Source organism: Artibeus jamaicensis, unplaced genomic scaffold, assembly GCF_021234435.1.
Source record: "Artibeus jamaicensis isolate MK-2021 breed Jamaican fruit bat unplaced genomic scaffold, CSHL_Jam_final contig_797, whole genome shotgun sequence".
In the NCBI taxonomy this organism is placed as follows: Eukaryota; Metazoa; Chordata; class Mammalia; order Chiroptera; family Phyllostomidae; genus Artibeus; species Artibeus jamaicensis.
Window position 1 is genome coordinate 5,730,331 of NW_026521977.1, and position 23,972 is coordinate 5,754,302.

The following is a 23,972-nucleotide window of genomic DNA, read 5'->3' on the forward strand; positions in this document are numbered from 1 at the left end:
CATGTTTCTTAAAGGAAATGCTGTTTTTAAAGTTAGTTTTGAACAGATAACCAGTATGTGAAAATCTTATAAAAATTATATTTGAAATTACAAGGAAACAAATAATGGAAGCTCCTAAAAACAGCAAATTAAAATTTCATATTTTTGTTAATATCTTATAGTATAACAGAACCATGTTTTGAGAATATAACAATCACTATAACTTTTATTTTTACTGTGTTTTACAAAATTTACTGAATTTTTACAAAATTCAGCTGTGTTTAAATTATTTACAGATTGCATTTTAGTATTGGGATTAAAGTTTAGATGCCTAAAACTTTGTTGACTTTGGAACCATGTATACACATTATACTTGGAAGTAGTATTTTAAAAGAGCTGTCAGATACTATTACATGGGGGAATGAATATCTTCTACTAGTATTTCTTAAACTGTGCAAATAGGTTGTGTACGCTAGGTTCATTGTATATCCAAATTTTTTTCTATTTCTCTTAATAAAAATTATGAATTTATGACAAAAGGCAGCAAATGTTTTTTGGCTGTTGGTAATGAATACTGACATTCAACATGGACCTGGAATGTTAAAGAGATTTCTCACTGAAGATTATTTTTAGGGCCGTGTCAATAGCTAGGTTAATGGACCTTGTCATACTTAAAAGCTTGAGAAAGAGAAAGAGAGGTTCTAAGCATTTTATGGAAGAAAATACATCTATTATATTTGCTATTTATGTTTATACTTTATGCTTTCTTTTTTATATCTATATTTGCTCTATTTTTCCTTGGCACACTAAAAAGATGTATACTCTGTGCCAGAAATTAAGTGTATTTACATTTATGGAGTTTCTCTAACATGGTGTCATGCAGAGTGTGTGTGTTATAACCACCAGTTCATTTTTCTGTTAGAAAGTTGTCTTCTTTGCTATACAGGTAAGTGATTCTCTCAGAACTGATTCCAACATGTGTTTTCCGGTCTCTCTCATAGTTTACAAAATAATCATATAAGTAGGGAAAAATCATCTTTTGTGGTAGAAGGTTTCTCAGGGATAGATACATAAAAACTTGACTACTGTTCTCAGGAAGGACAGCAGTAGTTATGTATGCACATACACCAAGAGTGGACTCATACCAGCACATGTATCCAGCAGTAAAGTAAAATATCTTCTGGGACAGCGCTCTTCTACATTACATGCCTTTGTTCTGTGCTGTCTCAAGGTGCCGCATGGTAAATATATTTTGATCTGTTCTCTAAGCATAATGTTTATCACCTGTCTGGCTACTCTTGCTGGTCTCTTGGCGAAATTTATCTTTTTTATATGCTTTTGCTGTGAGGAGTACAGAATCTTAAGGGGTACCTCGGTAGGTTTTTTTTGTTTTGTTTTAGGAACAAAAATTTTCAGTTTCATACAGGAATGCATTTCGTGCTTAGTCTAGAGAAATGCTATTGGTTTACCAAAAAGGTTCTGTTTTGTTTGAATATGTCATAAAAGTTTTCATGGGTTCCCATATTATTTGATGAACTTTCAATCTAGACAACATTCAGAAAAATAAAGATGAATGAATTGTAAGTTTAAAAAAGTCCAACTTTTAGATAGTCACTGTTGTATGTCCTGGTCATATTTTTGTTTTCATGAATTTGTACAGTATTAACACATCCACAGATTTGTTTGTATTCTGTGTGCACTAGAGTCTTGTTCTTGATTTAGGCTCAGCATTTATTCTGAGTTACTTATGTTACTATTTTAATAAATTCTTTAAGCTTTAATTTTTTTTGATCAGGGATATAATGCAATGGAATGAAAAGAATACAATCTTAACAGATATAAACAATAATATTCAAATTACACACAAATACTTTAGCTAAGATGATTTGTGCTCTTACAAAAAATGCAATCCTAAGGACACCAGCTTTTAAGTATATGAAGCTTATTAAGATGATTATATTTCTGTAAAAATTAGATTTTCACAATTTTGAAATATGTGTAAACAAACTCAATTTCTTCTTTCCTCTCTAAATAGTCCAGACTCCTGAGGAACAGGTTATAATTTGATAAATAATGGCTAATACTCCATTATTGTTTCCTACTTTAAACTTTTATCTGTGTTAATATTATTATGGACATTAGGCTATATTTTCATAAAGGGTTTTGCTCCTTGGGATATCTCTCTTTATCCTGTATTATTAGATCTCTTACTGTCCTGGATCATTCCTCTTAAGTACAGACAAGCTCTAGGACCTATCCTGTTAATAACAAAAAAGTATTACCTCATATTCTTTTCCAATTATTGCTCCATTTCATTGTTGCCATTTGCAGCACAATTTCTCAAAAGTTTTCTCTAGTCACTTTCTCTACTTTTCTACCTTCATAAATTCTTAATCTTTTATTAAAGCTGAGTACTTATAAAATACAGAGACTAAGGATAGCAAACACCATCTACCCACAACAACCATTCACTTTGAACATTACTAATAACTTTGAAGATCCCTGTATGCCATTCTCAGATCCAATTTCCTTCTTTTCTCTCCTAAAATGTTCACCATGATGACTTTCTTTAGTTTCTCATGTATCTGTATTCCTAAAAATTACATTTAAATGTAGTTTTTTGTTTCTAGGATTCTTCATTTACGTGGTATATAGCTGTACTTTGCATTCATTTTTACTAGAGCTATTCCTTTGCATGAATATACCAGAATTTCTCCATTTTGTTTTTTGGACAATTGGGTTGTATCTAGTTTTCTTGCTATTCCAAAGAGTACAGCTATGTGTACTTGTGTTCTTGTCTCCTAGTCAAACTACATAGCAAAGGATCGGGTTTTAGGGTTTTTCCCTTTATCTGTTGTGAATTGATGCTTTTGTAAAATATACTAAAACTGTCTCAGCAACGTCAGATTTCTAAATATTTACTGTTAATTTCTGTATTTATTTTATTATGGACAACACTTTGAATAACACTGTGTTAAGATGTATTTAGTTGCAAAATTCCTGATCATACATCTTCTGCTTATGCAGAAAATTTTGTTTCCTCAAAGTCACTAATATTTTAGTTGAAATTTCTCAGAAGGCACTCTGCAACAATTTGTGGCTGTTACTCTATATCTGTTTTCAGTTCCTAAGATGCAGGAGATTTCAGACAGAGGCCTGCTGGGTTTTGGTAAATGTATTATTTTTTATCCTAGAGAAAGTGAGGGCAATTAGGAATGAGCTACTGCTTAACAGTTCTCTTACAGCCAGCCTAGCAAGTACAAGTGAGAGAGAATCATGACAATGGGCTGAAGAGCCAAGGAGGAGTGAATTTATGAAGGGAGATGGTCTGCAACACAAAATTCTACAACAGAGAAGTCTAAAAAGTAAGCATTGAGAAAAGAATTGTACATAGTAAGGTTTTTAGAAACCTCTAAGAGCACAATTAAAATTGAGCGTACAATACTTCACGTTAGCAGCAGCTCTTGAGTAGACATCCTCAGAATGGTCTCAGTGCGTCACGGAAACATTCTCAGAATGCAGACTAACGTTCTTATAAGCAAGAAGCAGGGCTACTTTATATCAGTGTTTTCAACCTTATTTTTATTATCATCCCACTAAAGGAGCCCCTTTTAGACATTTTTTCCTAATCATCCCTACCTCTCTGAGATTTTAATACCATAGATTTATAGTGTATCTGTTGATACACTGTAAATGGATTTTGGAGGGCCACAAGCACTTTAATATTTTTAAGATTGTTTTTTGTCCCCCAAGAACCAATTTTCACCTTCTTGGGAGTGATAGAACTTCTGTTAAGGATGCATACTATTCCCTGGCTGGTGTGGCTCAGTGGATTGAGTACTGGCCTATGAACCAAAGGGTTGCCAGTACAATTCCCTGTTAGGGTTGCAGGCCAGGTCCCTAGTGGGGGCACATGAGAAGCAACCACACATTGATATTTCTCTCCTTCTTTTTCTCCCTCCCTTCCCTTCTGTCCAAAAATAAATCACAAAAATAAAAGAATGCATGCTATGAATACAAATACAGCTTTTGGCATGAGAGTACAAATATTTGAAAACATAATAACTTAAGGGGTAAGGAAGACTCAATGTTAAGAATCTATCCAAATGAGAATATACTTGAATTAGAAAAATTAGCTTCTATTTACACTAATTGGGGAAATGAGGTATAGGCATTTGTCACTTTGATGGTACCCTGTGAAGTTACATGGATTGGATGATAGTACAGTCAGGCAAGTTTGTAGATTCAGAATATAAATTAGTGAGTTGATGCTTGTCTCATAATTTTCAGTGACCTATCATGTGGCTCTGTCTTTACTACTGTCTATTTTTTTTAACAGTGGGAATTTTTTAAAAAAATTTATTTATTTATCTTTTAGAGAGGAAGGGAAGGAGAGAAGGAGAGAAGAAGAGAAGGAGAGAAACATCAATGTGTGGTTGCCTCTCGTGTGTCCCCTGCTGGGAACTGGCCTGCAACCCAGGCATGTGCCCTGATTGGGAATTGAACTGCAATCCTGTAGTTTGCAGGCCCGCGCTCAATCCACTGAGCTATGCCGGCCAGGGCTCTATTTTTTACTTTTATTAGTTAAGAAAACATCAGATTTACAGATACCACAATGATGGGAAGAATTGGTGCTGAGCTCAACTGGGGTTAATCCACCACCAGCAAGCACAAATGGAAAGAAATGTATGAGCAGGAGTTTGCAGCGGAGAAAAGAATTATTCTGATGGGTGAGGCTATGTACCAAAAACTCAGCTTCCCCATGGCTTACAGACAGGCTTTATATAGAAAAATCAAGAATCATCATAAGTAAGGGGTTTGGGTCGTGGGTCTTGGGGATTGGTTGAGTGAGGTAAGGGCAATAAATGAATTATTTTAGGTCCTGAGGCCACCTTTGTGTCCTTTAGTCTGGTTTCCTGAGGACATGATGGGGTCATTCTGCTCTAGGGCCTCAAGCTAAGACACAATTTAGGCCATATTATCTTTAGCTTAACAGAGCCCATACCTTGTGATACTTAGTCAAAGTCTGATCATTAGTTCTTGCTGCCTCAGGAGGTTAAAGATTAGTGAGTAGAAGGGCTGAAACTTAAAGGGCAAGCTGTTAAGAAACTGAATAGAGTGCTGGGGTCACATATTAAATCAAAATTATACTTTAAATAGGGCCCTTGGTTGTTCCCCTTCTTTTGTGCAGTCCTCATTTTTGAGGTAAAATAGGCAATGTTGCAGAGTCCAGGTCTGAGATCCCTAGTTAGAATCACCATTAGATTACTAGCCTTGGCTATCCTTAGGCAGCAATTACAAAGACAATAGCAACAGATTAGAGTCCCAATACCACTATTGCAGACATTCTCCAAGGGCCAATCAGAAAAGTGCGCCAGTAGGTGAATGCATCTGTATAGAAAAGGTTGTTGACCTGATCTATGGCTTTGTTCATGTGAGTTAATAAATCAGAAATATTAGAGTCATAAGCTGGAATGTAAGTGCAACATACCTGTCTAATAAAGGTGCATGTTCCTTCTTGAGCTGTAGTTAGTATGTCTACTGCTATTAGGTTCTGTAGCCACCTTTCCCATTGGGGCTGTTTGATTCAAAAGGATGCTTTGGGGTTATTAAGAGCTGAGGCTGTGAACTTTGCTAAGGCCTATATGTCTAGCTTTGTTGAGATGCCTGCATATCAGGGCAAGGAAATGGAGACTGGCCATTTCTACCAGGCCATGATCCTTGAGCATGTGGACCTCAGTCCTTGCAAATTCTGTTCTTTTTCAGGAAGGGTCTTACAGATCCATCCTGGCAAAAATGGGAACCCCAGAGTGCATTGCCAAATCCAGCCATTGGGGAGGTAAGGCCAAAATTAGTGCTACAAATCCAAATTCCTTCTTTGGGTACAGAAAAGATCCCAGATAAGAAGGACTTATCTCTTCCTCTTTCAGCAGCATCCAGAACTTTATGTACATGCTGACAGACATTCAGGGATACCCAGCCTACCTGACGAAGGGTCAGATTAGACTGGTTGGTTTGTCCTATGTAGGAAGGGGCCATGATGGTGTGTGGAAGTCATATTCTGCCCATAGCCATCCAAGGCCATCCCAGAGATGATATGTGAGGGAGACAACAGGACAATAGTGTTTTTTTGGACTAAGTCATAGATGTATGTTCTAGTTTTATCACAATCAAATGGGGATTCCCCTGGATGTGGACTAAGAGAGGTCCTACCTGATTTTCGATACTTTGTTCCATCTTTCCCAGTCCATGATGTTGACTGGATATATGATTGAAGGCATTACTTCTATACTTGACATGGGCAGCAACCCACAGACCCAGCAGTGAGATGGTTATACACTTCTGTGGAAGTGACAGCCCACCAAAAGAAGGCATTGCTCGTAACAGAAAGAAATTGAAACGAGAAAGTTAGAGATTAGAAACAGTCATCTTTGAATTTCTCTAGTGGGTGGCCTTTATTTTGGTGAGGTTCAGCTTGTGTTTTCAGATGGTTTTCTCTTAGTAGATATTCTATAGTACTCAAGGATGCTCAGGTGGAGTGGTACTTTCTAATGGTGTCCTTACTCTGGAGAAAGGGTAGGAATCTGGACCTGGCTTAACTCAGGAGTAATGGACCCATGGCTTGATTCCTTTGAATTTAACAGAGGAATGAGTTGTTAGTAAAATCTGATCAGTTCTCACCTATGTAGGTTTAAGCTGGTCATCAGGACATTTATTTTTTCAGGATTTAAAAAATGCTCAATTTCCTGGAATAAAAAGGTATAAGGGGATGTATGTAGAGTACCTCATCTTGTTAGAGGCAATCTTAAGAATAGCAGTTAAGTCATAGAAGGACATCCAATCACAATGGTAATGCAGGTAAACATGCAAAACCTGCACAACCACATCAAAATTACAACTAAATTGTAGAACAGCTGTCAGAAATTCAGCTGAATGGAAGTCCTGCAACTACAGAATTAAAGAAGAAACCACATCAAGACTGGTTATAGTAGTGGAGACACAGAACAGTGTCAGTGTCTTATACCTATGTGTGGCAGATAAAAATTGGGAGTGATATCTTAGGAGCAAAGGGTCCCAGCCCCATACAGATCTCCCAGCCCAAGGTTCCAGTGCCAGGAAGATAAGTCTCCATAACTTCTGGCTGTAAAAACCAGCAGGGATTGAGGCTGTCATAGACAAAATGGTAGAGGCCCAGTTAGTTTGTCTTAAACAATCCATGCACAGAGTTGTTCTGACTCACTCCCTGAGCTCCAGCATCCAGGCAGCAGATTGAAAGATCAGAGACACAGAGTGACTAGATTAACAACTGAAGGAGTCAACTGCAGATAATAGATTCCTGGCAAAGTAGGGGCAGAGAGGAATAGAGACTCTTAAGGAGAGACTGGGGATAAGGCTTTGGGGACAGAACTGAGAGAGAGTAGCCACCCAGATCCTGGTGCTGAGTTATCCCCCATACAGCAGCAGCCAATCTTGCTCAGGCAGACCACTCCGCTCTGAGTAGCAGCAGCCTGAAGAGAACAATAGCCCCAACTCCAGGAGGCATTCTGCCCTGCCCTATGGTGCCTCAGCCTGATTGCTTATTGCAAGAATGACTAGGTTAACCACTGAAGGAGTCAGCCACAGACAGCAGATCCCTGAAAGTTTCTAACAGGCTGTCCAAGATCAGACCAGGTCAACATGTGACATCACCAGAGGCAGATCCAGAAAGAAAAAACAGTGGTAAACAGTAGAAGCTACCAAGATAAAATTCTCTGTGATCTTCTCCATGATAGTTTGTTATATCTTCTTTCCTGAATAGCTTTTTAACATTCATTTTTTATCCATCAAGTTTGTCCATATTAAGTCACTAGATTTTATACTATAGCTTATTTTAATTCACATATTTTTCCCCTCCCCTTTTACCACATTTTACCTTCTTCTTTCCTTTATTTTAAATTTTGTTTTCTCTCTTGCTACAACTTGTTTCCATTCCGCACTCTTAATATTTCTCCCTCACCCAGCCTCTCAAAACCCATTTTCCTGTCAGTGGTCATGTTATATCCTTTTTCCCTGCTCTTAAAATACCTGTGTTCTCTCTCCACCTTTAGCAATCTTTCCTCGTTGGTTGTGGACTGGGTACTCATTCCTCCATTTTTGTTCAATTTTATCTCTAGATCTTCACTAATTTTGTATTTAAAATCTTAAATTTTACCGGTCCCTTCTTCTCTTTTTTGTCTCAAATTTTTAATTTTGGCATTTTATAGCCAGTTTTTTTCTTTTTTCCTTCTTTTTCTCTTTTGTCCTGCCTTTTTTTCCCCATTAGTCTCTTTTTCTTCTATTTTCTTTTTCTATTTTTCTCAAGTTTTAATTTTTCCCTGTTTCAGCCTGGTTTTCACTTCTTACTCTTAAAACTGTCATTGTTTTCAAATGACATGATAGTCTACATAGAAAACCCTATAGACTCCACCAAAAAACTACTTGATCTAATAAGTGAATTTGGTAAAGCAGTGGGATACAAAGTCAATATTCAGAAATTGAAGGCATTTTTGTACACTAACAGCAAAATATCAGGAACAGAAATCGGGAAAAAATCCCTCTTGCTATAGTAACAAGAAAAATAAAGTACCTAGGTATAAACCTAGTCAAGGAGATAAAGGACTTGTATTCAGAAAACTCCACAACAGTGAAGAAAGAAATTAAGACACAAATAAGTGGAAGCATATACCATGTTCATGGAGTGGAAGAATTAATGTGAACAAAATGTCCATACTACCAAAAGCAATTTATAGATTCAGTGTAATCCCTATTTAAAATACCAATGACATATTTCACAGATATAGAACAAACATTTCAAAAATTTATATAGAACCATAAACAACCCCTAATAGCCTCAGCAATTTTGAGAAAGAACAAAGTACTAGGGATCACAATACCTGTATGAGGTCTTCAACTTTGTTCTTTTTTCTAAAGATTGCTGTGGCTACTAGCAGTCTTTTGTGGTTCCATATACATTTTTGGATTATTCCAGTTCTATGAAAAAAATCATGGTATTTTTATAGGAATTGCACTGAACCTGTAGATTGCTTTAAGTATTGTGAACATTTTAATGATACTAATTTTTCCTATACATAGGCATAGTGTAGGCTTCCATGTATTTGTATTTTCTTCAGTGTCTTACAGTTTTCTGAGTAGAGATCTTTTACCTTCTTTGTTGAATTTCTTTTTTAAAATATATTTTATTGATTATGCTATTACAGTTGTCCCATTTCCCTCCTTTATTCCCCTCTGCCCTGAATGCTCCCTCTCACCTGCATTCCCCCCCTTAATTCATGTCCAAGGGTCATACATATAAGTTCTTTGGCTTCTACATTTCCTATACTACCCTTAACTTCCACCTGTCTATTTTATACCTACCATTTATGCTACTTATTCTCTGTACCTTTTCTCCCATTTTCCTCCTTCCACTACCCCACTGATAGCCTTCCATTTCTGTGATTCTATTCCTGTTCTAGTTGTTTGCTTAGTTTGTTTCTTTTTGTTTTTTTTTAGATTCAGTTGTTAATAGCTGTGAGTTTGTTGTCATTTTACTGTTCATATTTTCTATCTTCTTTTTCTTAGATAAGTCCCGATAACATTTCATATAATAAGGGCTTGGTGATGATCAACTCCTCTAACTTGACCTTATCTGAGAAGCACTTTATCTGCCCTTCTATTATAAATGATAGCTTTGTTGGATATAGTGATCTTGAATGAAGGTCCTTGCCTTTCATGACCTGGAATACTTCTTTCCAGCCCCTTCTTGCCTGCAAGGTTTCTTTTGAGAAATCAGCTGATAGTCTAATGGGAACTCCTTTGTAGGTAACTGTCTCCTTTTCTCTTGCTGCTTTTAAGATTCCCTCTTGGGCAATGTAATTATGATGTGCCTTGATGTGTGCTTCCTTGGGTCCAACTTCTTTGGGACTCTCTGAGCTTCCTGGGCTTTCCGGAAATCTATTTTTTTTTTTTTGCCAGATTGGGGAAGTTCTCCGTCACTATGTTTTCAAATAAGTTTTCACTTTCTTGGTCTTCCTCTTCTCCTCCTGGCACCCCTATGATTCAGATGTTGGAATGTTTAAAGATGTCCTAGATGTCCTAAGCCTCTCCTCATTTTTTTTTTTGAATTCATGTTTCTTTATTCTGTTCTGGTTGAATACTTCTTTCTTCCTTCTGTTCTAAACCGTTCATTTGAGTCCTGGTTTCCTTTGCTGCACTGTTGGTTCCCTGTAGATTTTTATTTCACTTAATGCAACCTTCATTGCTGCCTGGGTCTTTTTTATGCCGTTGAAGTACCCAGTGAGCTCCTGGAGCATCTTGATAATCAGTATTTTGAACTATGCTTCTGATAGGTTGGCTACCTCTTCATTGCTTAGTTGTATTTTTTTCTGAGGCTTTGAACCGTTCTTTCATTTGGGCCATTTTTTGGTCTTGGTGTGCCTGTTACGTAGTAAGGGGTGGAGCCTTAGGTTTTCCCCAGGGCAGGGCAACCCACGCTGCTTCATTGTGATGGTGTTTGTAGGGGAGGGGTCCGAGAGGGAACAATGGTGCTTGCTCCTCACTCTGCCAGATTTCAGTCACTTCCCCTGCTACCCACAAGCAAATTGGGCCCTTCTGGTGCTGATTCCCAGTGGATGGGCTTATGTATGTTCTAGGACTCTTGGGTCTCTCCAACGAACTCTCCTGCGAGGTTGAGAGGCTCTCCCACTGCCACCTCAACCCCCACAGGTGTTTTCAGTCAGAAGGTTGAGGCTTTATTTCCCTGCATTGGAACCCTGGGTTGCATGATCTGTCTCAATCCCCAGTTGTTCCTCTGATTTATCTGTGAGCGAATGTGGGACCACTCGGTCCGCAAGCCACTGCCTCACCAGGTCCTCTAGCCACCACATTGCTGTGAGTCCTCTCCACCTGGCTGCATGTGTCTACCTACACCTCTGTCTTGGCCAGAAGTCTGACTATATTTATGTATTTTACTTCATTTCTTGATATAGTTGTAAATGCGATTGTTTTCTTAGTTTCCATCTCTGATAGTTCATTATTGGCATATAAAAGTGTAACCAATTTGTGAATAGTAATTTTGTATACTGCTATTTTACCAAATTCATTGATCAGTTTAGTATTTTTTGGTGGAATCTTTAGGATTCTTTATGTACAGTATCAGGTCATCTGCAAATGTGACAGTTTTCTTCTTTTCCAATTTGGATGCCTTTTATTTCTTCTTGTCTGATCATTGTGGCTAGGACTTCCAGTACTGCATTGAAAAAGAGTGGTAAAAGTGGACATTCCTGTCTTGTTCCTGATCGTAAGGGAAATTCTTTTAGTTTTTTCTTGTTTATGTGTTAGCTGTAGCATGTTGACATATGTTCCCTCTTATTCCCACTTTGCTGGGAGTTTTTATCATAGGTGCTGTATTTTTTCAAAAGCTGTCTGTCTTCTGATGGCCTTGGCCGTGAATAACAGCAATATTCTAAGGTTCCATTACTGCTTTCAGGAGATTTAACATTACATTTCTTTGCTTCCTGATATTAAGAACCCTCTTTTTTTCCCCACAAGCAGCCCGGTAGATATGTACCATAGGTAAATACGTATTTGGAGTCAGTGTAGATGTTGACTCTTACCTTTTCCAAGTTGCAAGACTCAGGTCGTGGTCTGTAATTTAGCCTTCCAGGTTGAAGTACCTGTGGGCATGCCTCAGCTTCCAGTGTTTCTTGAAGAGTTAACACAGCATATCCTGTCTTTTAGTTTCCCATGTCTATCATATTGCTTCCATCAGTGAACATCTCGAGATCAGGATTTTTTTAGTGGCAGGTCACTTAGGTCTGGTCAGCTGGAATTACTTTGATCCCTCTGATTTAGAGGGAAACAAGATGGCTGGATTCATGGTGGAAATAGCCAGCAAGAGGTCAGCCTGTATCCTCCCTTTTGTTCTTGTCAGGGCAACACATAATGTGGAGTGTGTACTGTGTTGGGCTGTCCCAGAGTGAACTTCTTAGCTTATTGTACAAAGTCACAGGTGGCAGTCTTGGTCCTTAGATGAACTGTCCATCACTAAGATACCATGTCCAATAGCTTTGAGAACTAGGCTACTGAATTCTAAACATTTTCCATATTTCAAGGGTAATGTCCTTAGTCCTGTTCCTTATTCATGCACAAGCAACTCAAATGACTTTCTTAAGTCTGAGAGGTGAAGGCAGGGACCATTAATAACTTTAATATTTTGGAAGGCCTTCTGACATCCCCCAGTCCAAATTAGGGGCATGGTCTTTTCCTTTAAATGCCTCATATAGTGGTTTTGCAATTAAGCCAAAATTTGGAATCCAGATCCTACAAAAAAATAACCATTCCTAAAAATCCTGTTAACTGTCTGCAGGTAGTAGGCACTGCCACCCTAGCCAAGACTTCTCTCCTATGGGAGAGCAAGTTCCTTTGCCCCTGAAATAATTCAGATCCCAAGTACTTTATAGAAAGCCTGGGTATTTGAAATTTGTTCTGGGAGACTTTGTATCTCTGTTCAGCCAGGAAGTTTAGAGTAGTAGTTAGAAGCGTGTTTAGTATTTAAAGGAGTATTTTTGTCAGAGGCCACCTTGCTGATGCTTGCAATAAAGATAGCATCTACCTAGTGCTACACTGTCCATTTGAAGTTCCCTTAGATCTCTGGCTAAAAGCATCTTCAAACAGTGGGGAGTTTTAGAACTCCTAGGAAGAACAGTTCAATAATGTATCAAATGTAATATCCTGAGATTTAGAGCTCAAGGGTATATAAAAGAAGGTGTCTTTTAAGTCCAGTACTTTAAACCATCAAAATTTCCCAAAGTAGTCAGCAAAGTGTAAACATTATGGACCACCAAGTGTCTTCCACTATTTGGTTGATGGCCCTCAAGTCCTGGAAAAAGTGGTATTCCTCAGTACCTGATTTCCATACTGGTATCAATAAAATGGTAGTACTATATGGGGAATGAGTAACCTCATGTTCTCGGAAGGCCCTTGCGAATGGTTGGATACCCCTCCTTGCGTGTTAGTTTAGAGGATCCTGTTTTAGATGAAGAGACGTTTGCTCCTGCAATCGTATTTGGATTGGGGTGGCTGTTTTAACCTTTACAGTCTTGCCCTTTGCCCATATTTCCAGACTTATTTCTTGTGGGATTTCTTTGGGTCACTCAGCCAGAATTTCTTTCTTGGCTGAAGCCAGCATGCTGCCTTTAAAGCACAAGCTCCTTCCAGAGGCACCTAGTATCAATCCAGCTGGGGGAAGAGGTGATCTTGGCATTTAGTTTTGTCAATAAATCCCATCCTAAAAGTTGGCACTGGGCATTTATCAATACAAGAAGCTATTATGCTTCAGTTTTGTTTTTGCCATTTGGCAATCTAATGGCTTCCATAATCACTCCTTCCATTTCAGTCATGTGCCTTGTTTTAGAGGAGAGTTTATTCAACCTCGTATTTAATACAAAATATATGGATTCAGTGTCAATCAAAAAGTCAGCTAATTTCTTTCCCACCTTTAGAGTGACTTGGGCTTCCATGTGGGTGGTGCTGAAGGAGCCAATTGTGTTTATAGGAGGTCCTAGGCCCTGACACCCAGGGATAACTGCATCATCTGTTATGCCCCTCCTTCCTCTTCATCCTGTTCTTCGTTTAAACTTGGGCATTTTCCCTTCAATGACCCTCTTGCTTGCAGTAAGTACATTGTTTAGGGCCTAGCTTTAGGGCAGGGAAGAACAGCCCTCTCTGTTCCCAGTGCCCTTACCTTGACCTTCATCTTCTTAATACCCTCTGGATTTCACAGCAGCAGTCAGCAAGTCGGCCTCTTCCTTCATCTTTGTTCTTTTTCCCAGGCCTTGTCTCTGCTATTGAACACCTTAAATGCAGTCTCTACCACCACCTTTGACAGAGGCGTTCCAAAGGATCTCAACCTTTTGAACCTTTCTAACCTTTCTTCAGATATCAGAGGCATTCTGCCCCAAAATAGTCATGTTCTTGACCTTTATCAGGGGCTTCTGGGTCCCAGTGTTTTGGTGACAGGCTTCAAAAATACATTTTACTAAGTACCTGGCGGCTGTGGTTCAATGGGTTGAGTGCCAGTCTGTGAACCAAAAGGTTGCCAGTTTGATTCCTGGTCAGGGCACATGCCTGGGTTGGGAGCCAGGTCCCCAGTTGTGGGGGGCACACAAGAGGCAAGCAAATGATGTTTGTGTTTCTTTCTCACACATCGAAATTTCTCTCCCTCTCTTTCTTCCTTCCCCTTTTTAAAAATAAATAAAATCTTTTAAAAAATAAATTTTAAGAATTCAGATGGGTTTTCATCTGGACACTGCTTTGGTTGCTGGACCTTCTTTGTTTGGGCACTCCCTTCCTTAACCCAGCCAGAATACAATTCCTGTAATGTTCAAGTATGGGCTGATCTCCATCGTTTATATTCCAGTGTGGTTCAGTTATAGGGACAGCAGCTGTGGCTTCAGCTCACACAGGTGTTTGGGGTGTCTCATCATGCCAGGGACTAGCTTCCTCATCTTTCTAAGAGTGTTCTTTCGCAGTAAGCAGTGTGTTCAGTAGATGTTGAATATCTGCTAAAGTCAGGCTATGAGTCTCAAAAATGGAAGAAAAGAGAGTTTCTTTCTAGGATTGTCCCTATAGGTAGACATACTGTTTTCCCAGTGAAAGCGGACAGAAGTTGTGAAGGGAGTATACATCCTGACCATGTCTGCTGCTTGTCTGTTAGCATCAATTCCTCCAACTGGCCCCTGCCTCAGAGGGAATTACTGGCAGCACTCCTGCCTGGAGTAGACTCCTAACCAAATCGGGTACCCTGCTGGGTGTGTGTGTGTGGCGGGGGAACCATTCCTGAGCCGGGCAGAGCACTTTCTGCAGCCAGATGCACTGGGGCAGGGGCTGCAGCTGTGTCATTGCCACATGGCAGGGGAATGGCCACAGCTGCTGAAACATTAAGTTAGGATAATAATAATAAGTCACCTTCATTCTTCTGGGATTCTTGTAAGCCTTGTCTGGTTTCCCAGCCTGCAATATCATAATTTTGCTTTTTGTTTGAATAGGCTTATTCTAATACAAAAGCATAAATGCTAGTACATAGGGCATTCCATCCCATTTTTCCTCTCTTTTACAGAATATCTCACGTTGCAACATGGAAGTACCCAATTGCTGGCCAGTGTTCTACAGACTTTAGAGCATATTGTGGCCATGTCAGGTTACAGAGAATAAGCATTTTCTTTTCTTGTGTGGTTCATAGCCAAACATGGTCCATTTTGTAAGATGTATACAGGGGGCTGCACCGAGGAACGTAGTTAGCCATACAGTTTTCCAGGATCATCAGTAACAAACCAAGTCATTTTAAAGAGAAAAATCAACCTTTACTTTTGCACTAGTTTAACTTTTGATGTTTTAAATGCACTTACTTGATTAGATTTCTTTCAGTCTTACTCAGTTTAACCACACAAAATTTCCTCTCAGGTTTTCACAAACCTTCTACAACTTTTCTAATCCCTCTTGGTTTGTACCTTCTTACTCATTCAGAACTAACCATCCTTACTTTAGTACAAATGCTTTCCTCTAATTCCTTCAAAAACGTATTTCCATTATCTTATACCTTCTTTTATACAGACGGCAGTATACCAGCAATTTGCAGCATTCACTGTATCTGTTTTCAGTTCCTCATAACACAGGGGATTTCAGACAAAGAACTGCTGCTTTTTGGCAAATGTATTTTTGATCCTAGAGAAAGTGACTGCCAAGTAGGGATGAAATTTAGGGGTCTTGGGTTATTGTAATTTTAATGTGAGTGTTTTTAGGAAGTTACCAATACCTGAAACTGCATTAATGTCTCTAGAATCTAGAATGTATGTTGGTTAAATCACAACCTGAGATCATTTTATCAGAATAACACTTAGGGCCATATCAAATACTGCATAAATTTACAGTCTACTAAACCATAGCCATTTTGGGGTACTTGTCCATGAGTTGTGTAAGTGGTTATACCATGTCTGGGTTTCTTTGGGGGAACCCAAAAGGTTCTCTTCACTGGCGAGAGATGACTTTCTGCAAGAGTGTTGACAAAGAGACAGTGGTAATGACAACTGACAAATTTGGGGATGATTAAGGGTCAGTATAGTAAAATAGAGCTCAGGCAAGCTACAGCCCCCACAGACCAAATCCTTCTGGCAATCTGTTTTGTATAGTCCTAAAGCTAAGGACAGTTTTGCATTTTCAAGGGTTGTAAAACAAAAACAAAAACCCAAATATGCCAGATACCTTATGTGGCTTGCAAAGCCTTAAATATTTATGATCTGTCCTTCACAAAAAAAGAAGTCTGCCAACTCCTGATAAAATACTGGACCGATGATAGAATAGATAACACTTTAAGATCTTTTGCAACCAAGAAGACTCAAGACCAAGTACAGGAAACAACACAAATCAGTGTATGGAAATTGTGTGATTATATCACACGTTAATTAGGCTTATGATAAATTATTTAGGCAAAAGGAGACCTATTTTTTTTAACTAAGTAAACTTAAAAACACATTTAAGATTAATGGTAGGTTAACAGTTACAGCTTGCTGAATTAAAGCCAATTTTATCTCCTTGAACATAGTGCCTCTTGAATGAAGAAGCAGCTGGAAAGCCTGCTGGGAAAAGAGGGGTAGAAGAAAACTAGTCTGGGACTAAGAAGTTACCATTGTATAAAAAGACAAACAGGAAAACCACTAATTATGTGCATGTTAAAAAGGTTGTGTGTTGCTTTTTATGCTCCATTCCTTTGTATTTAATCTAACCACAACGACAAGCTTCCCACAGAAGTGCCTTATTGGTAAGGAGATACTACTGCCATTGACCCTGGTTTTAAAATAATAAGTGATGATCATCTGCAGGAAGGGGGAGGGCGGGCTATGTGATTTATAATTTTTCTTGCATTTTAGTGACTGGATGTGATTTTCGATTCATATGTTCCTTTGTGTGACAGTGGATATTTTGAAGGTTAATATAGCTTATTTTTGTGACTATTCTGACTTTTGATTTCTGAATCACAGATTGCATAATTAATAAAATATTCTATATACAGATAGTTTTTATTCTCACCTTCCCCACTTCCCTTTCAAATATAACCTATTTGAAGTGTAATTCAGATGCTCCATTTTGTCTTACTTATATTTGTTTATTCTGTTTTGTAACTAAGTGAATTTTTTTTTCCAGATGATTCTTTGGGATTGGGACTTAAAGCAGTGGTATAAACCTCATTATCAGGTAAATATGTGATTATTGCCAATAATATCTATAAGGAAACTTTTGACATTTAAAGTTACACTCACAAGATTGCTATGATACAAGATTTTCTTTACCTGAACTAAAATAACCGGGACCTTCATTTAGGTAGGTTACATTTTAATTGTAAGGGAAAAAGAAAAATGGTAAATCAAGCATTATAGCTATTTTTAAATGTTGCTAATATAATCTGGACTCAGAATAAACTAATAATTATATATTAAGGATGAGATTTTTTTTCCTGATTGCCGGCAATTAATCCACACAGGAAAAAATAGATTAAAGGCCATATGTGGGAAAAGGCAAGGCAATTGGCAAAATATTTTATTGGGGAAGCAAAATCTTTTTGCTTTTTGGTAAACTTTTTATTGAATTATACATACAGAAAAGTGCACAGCTCGATGAATTTTTAACTAAATATTCCATGTGACCAGTATCCATGTCAAGAGATAACACATTAGCAGCGTCCATCCCAGAAGCCTCACTTATGTACCATTCTAGTTATTTCCCCAAAGATAATCCCTATTCTGACTTCAAACAGTTAGTTTTGCTTATTTGTGAAATATATATACATATATATAATCATTTAATATGTACTATGTAAAGATTTTGTCGATCACTTAAGTAATACATGTTTGCGACAGAAGAACTTAAGATAGAACTATAAGATAAAGTCCATTGTAAACCTCAAGCAATAACTGTTATGTTAACCTTTGATGCTTATATTTACAAGTCTTTTTTCATTATATTGAAATGTGTTTGTATATTCTTTTCTACAAAAATGATATGAAGTTTAACATGCTTTTTTGAAACCTCATGATTTACACACATAGATGAATATCAATAAATGTTAAATGTCATTTGTGTTTATAAAAAACATTAACCCCTGTTTATGAGTGTTATTATTTAGTTACTTGTCCCAACATCAATTGTTGGAAAATTAATATCCTTTTGAATGGTTTTTATTTTTAAAAAGTGTGAATGGAATAGTCACAACAACCCATAGGAATAAAATATTCCCTCGGTTTTGGGGAGAAAATAACTATTATAGTCAGATGAAATCAAGACCACATCTGCCCTAAAAGATGCTGATTTCTTAACCTACACAGTGGATTTTTCTCATCAGTCATATGTCATATCGAGATTCTCAGTTTGTTAGAATATCTAAATTATGGGTAAAATCTAAAGATAAATAAGAACTAATAGTTCAGAGCATGGACTTGTAGTCAGACAGACTGATTTTGTGATATCATGCCCCTCTGTCCCTTTTTTCTTCTTTTCCCATTCTTCATCTCCCTAATAATTCTTTTTAATAAATCTTAAGTGTAACATTCATAGATAAAAGTACACAAGTCATAAGTGTACAACTTGATGAACTTTCTCCAAGTGAATTCATACATGTGACCATCTTATAGATGAAGAATTCAGCACCTGAAAGCCCTCTTCTGCTTTCTTCTCAGTCATCTATTTCTCCCAAGTGTTCCAGGGTTCCTGGTTTGTCATCACAACTTAGTTTTTCCTGTCTTTGAAGTTTACATAAATGGAATCATGTAACTTCTGTTTTGCTCCTTTGAGAATTTTATCTGAGATTAATTCATATTACTGCACATAATACTATGACCTTATACAATATAGTCCCTTACTTTTCTCTCTTTTACTTCTCTGACTTCATCTTCTAGTACTTTCTCCTTCATTTACTCTGCTCCAGCATAAGCCAGGCAGTTGTGCATCTAGATTTTCACACTTGCTAGCCTCTGCCTGGAATGCCCTTTTCTCACACCACTGTCGCACTGCAATGAACAAATTGCGGCTTAATCCTCTGCTCCAAAACCCATGGTTCTCTATTGTCCATATTTCTTAGCTGGGAATCTAGTGTTTTCAAAAATTTGGTTCCAGCATGCCTTCCAACCTTATTTTTTTTTACTGTTTTTATTTTTAATATAGCCTGTATTTTTTAAATTTTATGTTCTCTGCACCTTGCTATTTTATCACTTTTTAATTTATCTATGCTTCTTGAAAAATGAGCTCCCCAAATACATATTTGTTTAGTTTTATTGTAAAACTTTATTTCCCCAATTTATAAATGAAATCCTACCAAATGCTACCTCTTCCATAAAATATCTGTTAACCCTTCAGATTAAAGTTATCTGTATACCCTTTGAACTACAATGCTATTATATCTGTTTATATCATTTTTCATAACAATAATAGTAATATTGTACTTTTCTATGTGTTCTATACAGTGTATTATGTGCTGTGCATGTGTCACTGGGTTCAATTTCTCTCTGTTACTATAACTATAAACTCTGAAAATAATTGTATGTGTGGAAATAATGTGAGGCAACCAAAGGAGAACTCTGAAAAATGGAAAGAGGAGGGCAGACTGGTCAAGGACCTCCATAATGGAGGAACCACATAGTGACAGGGTTTCCTACGACCCCTACCCAAAAGCAAAAGGTGACTCCAGTCCTGACTCTCAACCTAGCAACAGAATGTGACATAGGGAGGCTCATTTCTTCCCTGAGACTGAATGAGAGTCTTGCCAACAATACCAAGTGAGTCTGGTGGCTCTGGCAAGAGGGACTTGATCAGGAACCCCCCTGACAGTAAGTGGCCAAGGAAAATATAGTCATGCACCACTTGACACATGAGGCAAGTTTGTCATTGTGCAAACATTATTGAGTATACTTACACAAACCTATATATGGCACAGTCTGCTATACACTAGGCTATATGGTATGTACCATCATTGTATGTGCGGTGCATTATTGATCAAAATGCCATGATGAGGCATATGACTGTTACTCTCATTCCCCACTGGGCATGAGGTCCCCTCCCCCAGGGAGAGACATGGGTGGCCAGGGGGCCTGGCACATGGGATATTGCCACAACAAGTGCCTAACCCAGGAAGTGTTCTTTGTCCCTGTGGCCTGGAGTCTCCCTTCTCCCATCTGGAGATATTAGGCAGCCAAACGTGAAAAGGTTCCCTTTTCTCTCTTCCCGTAACCACCCCAGACAGAGGCACCATCAGGGACCAGTGGGAACCCTAGCGACACCAGGAAAAAAAAAGATCAGACTGAAACACTACTGTGAATGGCCTGAAAATTAAGTTGTTGTCAGAACCACTGCCTGAAAAAGTAGACCAGGATCTGTGTACAAAGTTTAAACAAGACTACTTAATATAAAAGAATTAAATAGGACCCAGTCTTCAAACAGTATGTTAAGCATTATTAGCCAAAATGTTGATGATAAAATAAAAAATCACTTGTCATACCAAGAACCAGGAAAATCACAACTTGAGTGAGAAAAGACAATCAATGCTTACCACCAAGATGATTCAGATTCGGAATTACCCGTTAAGGAAATTTAAGGCAGCCATCATAAAAATGTTCTAACAAGCAATTACAAACTCTCTTGAAACAAATAAAACAGAAAAATCTCAGCAAAGAAATAGAAGTTATAAACTGGATACAAGTTTTAAACTAGGTACAAATGGAAATTAAAAACTCTCTTAATAGGCTCAACAGAGAACAGAATCCATAAGCTCAAGGACAGAATAGAATTTTCCCACCACGGCTGGTGTAACTCAGTGGATTGAGCTAGGGCCTGCAAACCAAAGAATCGCAGTTTGATTCCCAGTCAGGGCACATGCCTGGGTTGCAGGCCAGTTCCCAGCAGGGGATGCACGAGAGGCAACCATACATTGATATTTCTCTCCCTCTCTCCTTCCCTTCCCCTCTAAAGATAAATAAATAAAATCTTTAAAAAGTAGAATTTTCCCAATTTAAACAATGTAGAGAAAATAGATGGAAACAGAATGAACAGAGTGTTAGGGACCTGAGTGACAAAACCAAAGATCTAGCATTTTCATCATCAGCATCTGAGAAGGAGGAGGAAAAAGAGTGGATTTAAAGGAGTATTTGAAGAAATAATGACTAAAAACTTCCCAAATTTTGCCAAATGCATTATTCTACAAACTCAAGAGGCAAGGTAAATACTAAATAGGGTCAGTCGCAAAAACAAACAAACAAACAAAACTTTAAGACATATCATAATTAAACTTTTGAAAACTAAACACAAAAATATTCTGAAAGCCACCAGAGAGATATGGCACATTATCTGTAGGGGAACAGCAGCTCAGATAAAAGCACATTTCTCATTTGGGTGTAAGGAAAACAGATGCTGTTATATGTAATTTGTGGAAGTACAGATTTGAAAAACATGTGAGGGCAGGTTTATAGTAATGATCAAATTTTTTCATGTTAATTAATTTTGGCTTAGCAATTCAAATTAGGGAAAGCCATTTGTCAGAAGTATGCTTAATTATCTATAGTGATATATAGAGAGGTGTTTCTTTATAAGACTAGAAATAGCTGGGCTACACCTCAGTAATGGGGATGTTTTAATATAAAAATTAATACAAAACAATGCTTCATAAGTAAAAGAAAAATAATTCCACAAAGAGCAAAGATGTTACTTAGCTAATTATTGCTCAAACTTCATAACAATTTCTCTGTTCTAAAATATGTTGAGGCTACTTAAACAGTTTCATGGTTTGAACAATTAAAATTTTTAAAAATTGGTAAAAAAATTATCCAAAAAAACCCCCAACAAAAAAGTTTCATGGTGAAATCATTAAATACCTTAAATACTTATGAATTCCAAATACACTCAGATCCAAGTTCAAGGTACAATAAAACAAACAGAAGTAACATTTAATTACTGTTCTAATTATCAGTGTACTTATTTCTATGGGTAATTGAATTGAACAAAAAGTAAAAATCATATATGTATACGTTAATGAAATAGTTGTTTTAATTTTTAAAAATATATTTTCTACCTATTTTTAGGGCCCAGACTGATGTCGTTCTTTTTACAAATTTTTTGTAAACCATTCATTTACTTCAAAGTTATCACTATCTACTCTGAACTGAGATACCATTTTTCTGTATATTTCTTTATTTTACATAACATTGATTTAAATATGTGCACCACACATTGCTTCATGCTTTGCATGTATGTTGACAGATTTAATTCTCACATCAGCCCATAATGAGGTAGATGCTATTATCCACATTTTACAGTTAAAAAACTAAAAAGTTCAGATGTTAAATGACTTGCTCAAAGTCACACAGTTAGGTTGAAGTCTAGATTTCAAACTTGTCTTTGCAACAAAGCTTTGACACCATGCAACACTGCCTCTTTTAAGTAAGGTAAATGAAAGAAATGCTATACATGTGTAAAATAAATTTTGACAAAAAAGGAAGGAAATCATCAATAAATTAATAGAATGTTTAAATTGTAGACTTTGAAATTAATACAAATTCAGTTTTATGCTACTTATGAAGCTATGAATACTGTTAAATGAGATATGCATGAAAAATACAGAAAAAATTAAAATTCACATTATCTCCTGTATTACTTCAACATTCCAATTTGGCCCTTGAGCTTACCCCAAAGGCCCTGAAGCGATCAACATCCAAATTTTTAAACTGAGTATTAGTATTATACCATTTGTCATGTCATTTGTGTCATGTACAAATTAATTAATATTATTAATATTTAATAGAATTATCTTAAATGTTGACTTTTCTGTGTAATAAATACATCATTTTACTTTTTTTCCTTCTAGAATGCTGGAGGTGGAAGTGGAGTTGATCTTTCAGTGCTAAATGAGGCTCGCAATATGGTGTCAGATCTTCTGACTGACCCAGCCCTCCCCCCACAAGTCGTTTCTTCCCTGCGGAGTATCAGCAGTCTGATGGGTGCTTTCTCAGGTTCCTGCAGGCCAAAGATTAACCCCCTCACACCGTTTCCTGGATTTTACCCCTGTTCCGAAATAGAGGACCCAGCTCAGAGAGGAGATCGAAAACTTCACAAGGTCAAAATACAGTAATTAGCAGTCCTATTTATCACGTGTGGTTGTGTTTTCAAATCGTTCTTTAAAATCTTAGATGAACTACAATTTCTTTGTCAAGCATCAGCTTCTTTTCCAGTATATTGAGTTCTTGGGGCTTTAGAGGTAGTTATCTCAAATAATTTGAAACAAGTATTCAGTTTTTATTCTAAATAACATTGCAGTTGTAACTGCATCAGTCATCAGTAACAACTATGTATTGTTTTTGTTTTTGCATTTTAAGTAGTAGAGCAACAAGCAAATTTAATTCCAGGCTTGTATAACAAACTAGTGGTCAAATCATGTCAGTAATCTATTTATTTTTTGTAATGGAGGAATGGTTCTTGTTGAGCCAAGTAGTGATTATAATGTTCATTTTATGCATTACATAGCATTTCGTATTTTAAATTGATTTTCACATTTTTAAAACTCTTCCTGGCCCCCTCCTCTTTACCCACTGGAGATTGTTACTGCCCAATAGGCATTGATTTTTCCATCATCCGAAGTGGGATTAATTTAACTGTCAATGCTTCAAAATATGATTTCCTTTAGAAAATAATACTGTTCTAAAGAGGCATACATTATGCATGTCCAGAGTGCTTTTAATTATTTTATTTGACTATCAATATCTTTACCAATTACCAAAATGATTAAACTAAAAATATGAGCATTTTGGAGATCTATTTCAACTACTTTGTTTTACAGGTAGAGAAACTAACCAAAGAGAAGATAAAATTCAAATCAGTTTATTTTGTTCATGTATAATAGTGTGTATAGAGCTTAGAAAAATCAAATATAGTTTTTGGAGGGATTT

The 23,972-nt window shown here is 37.2% G+C and overlaps 1 protein-coding gene across 2 annotated transcripts in view; it reads left to right on the forward strand.

The window, feature by feature from the left end:
- The window catches only part of PDE3B (phosphodiesterase 3B), a 150,392-nt gene that overhangs the window by 75,510 nt on the left and 50,910 nt on the right, over positions 1 to 23,972 (forward strand). For both annotated transcript variants that reach the window (XM_037150515.2, XM_037150516.2), the window contains exons 2-3: positions 17,194 to 17,244; positions 22,895 to 23,143. In XM_037150515.2, coding sequence (XP_037006410.2) covers positions 17,194 to 17,244; positions 22,895 to 23,143 — 300 coding nt within the window. The remainder of the gene's footprint in view (positions 1 to 17,193; positions 17,245 to 22,894; positions 23,144 to 23,972) is intronic.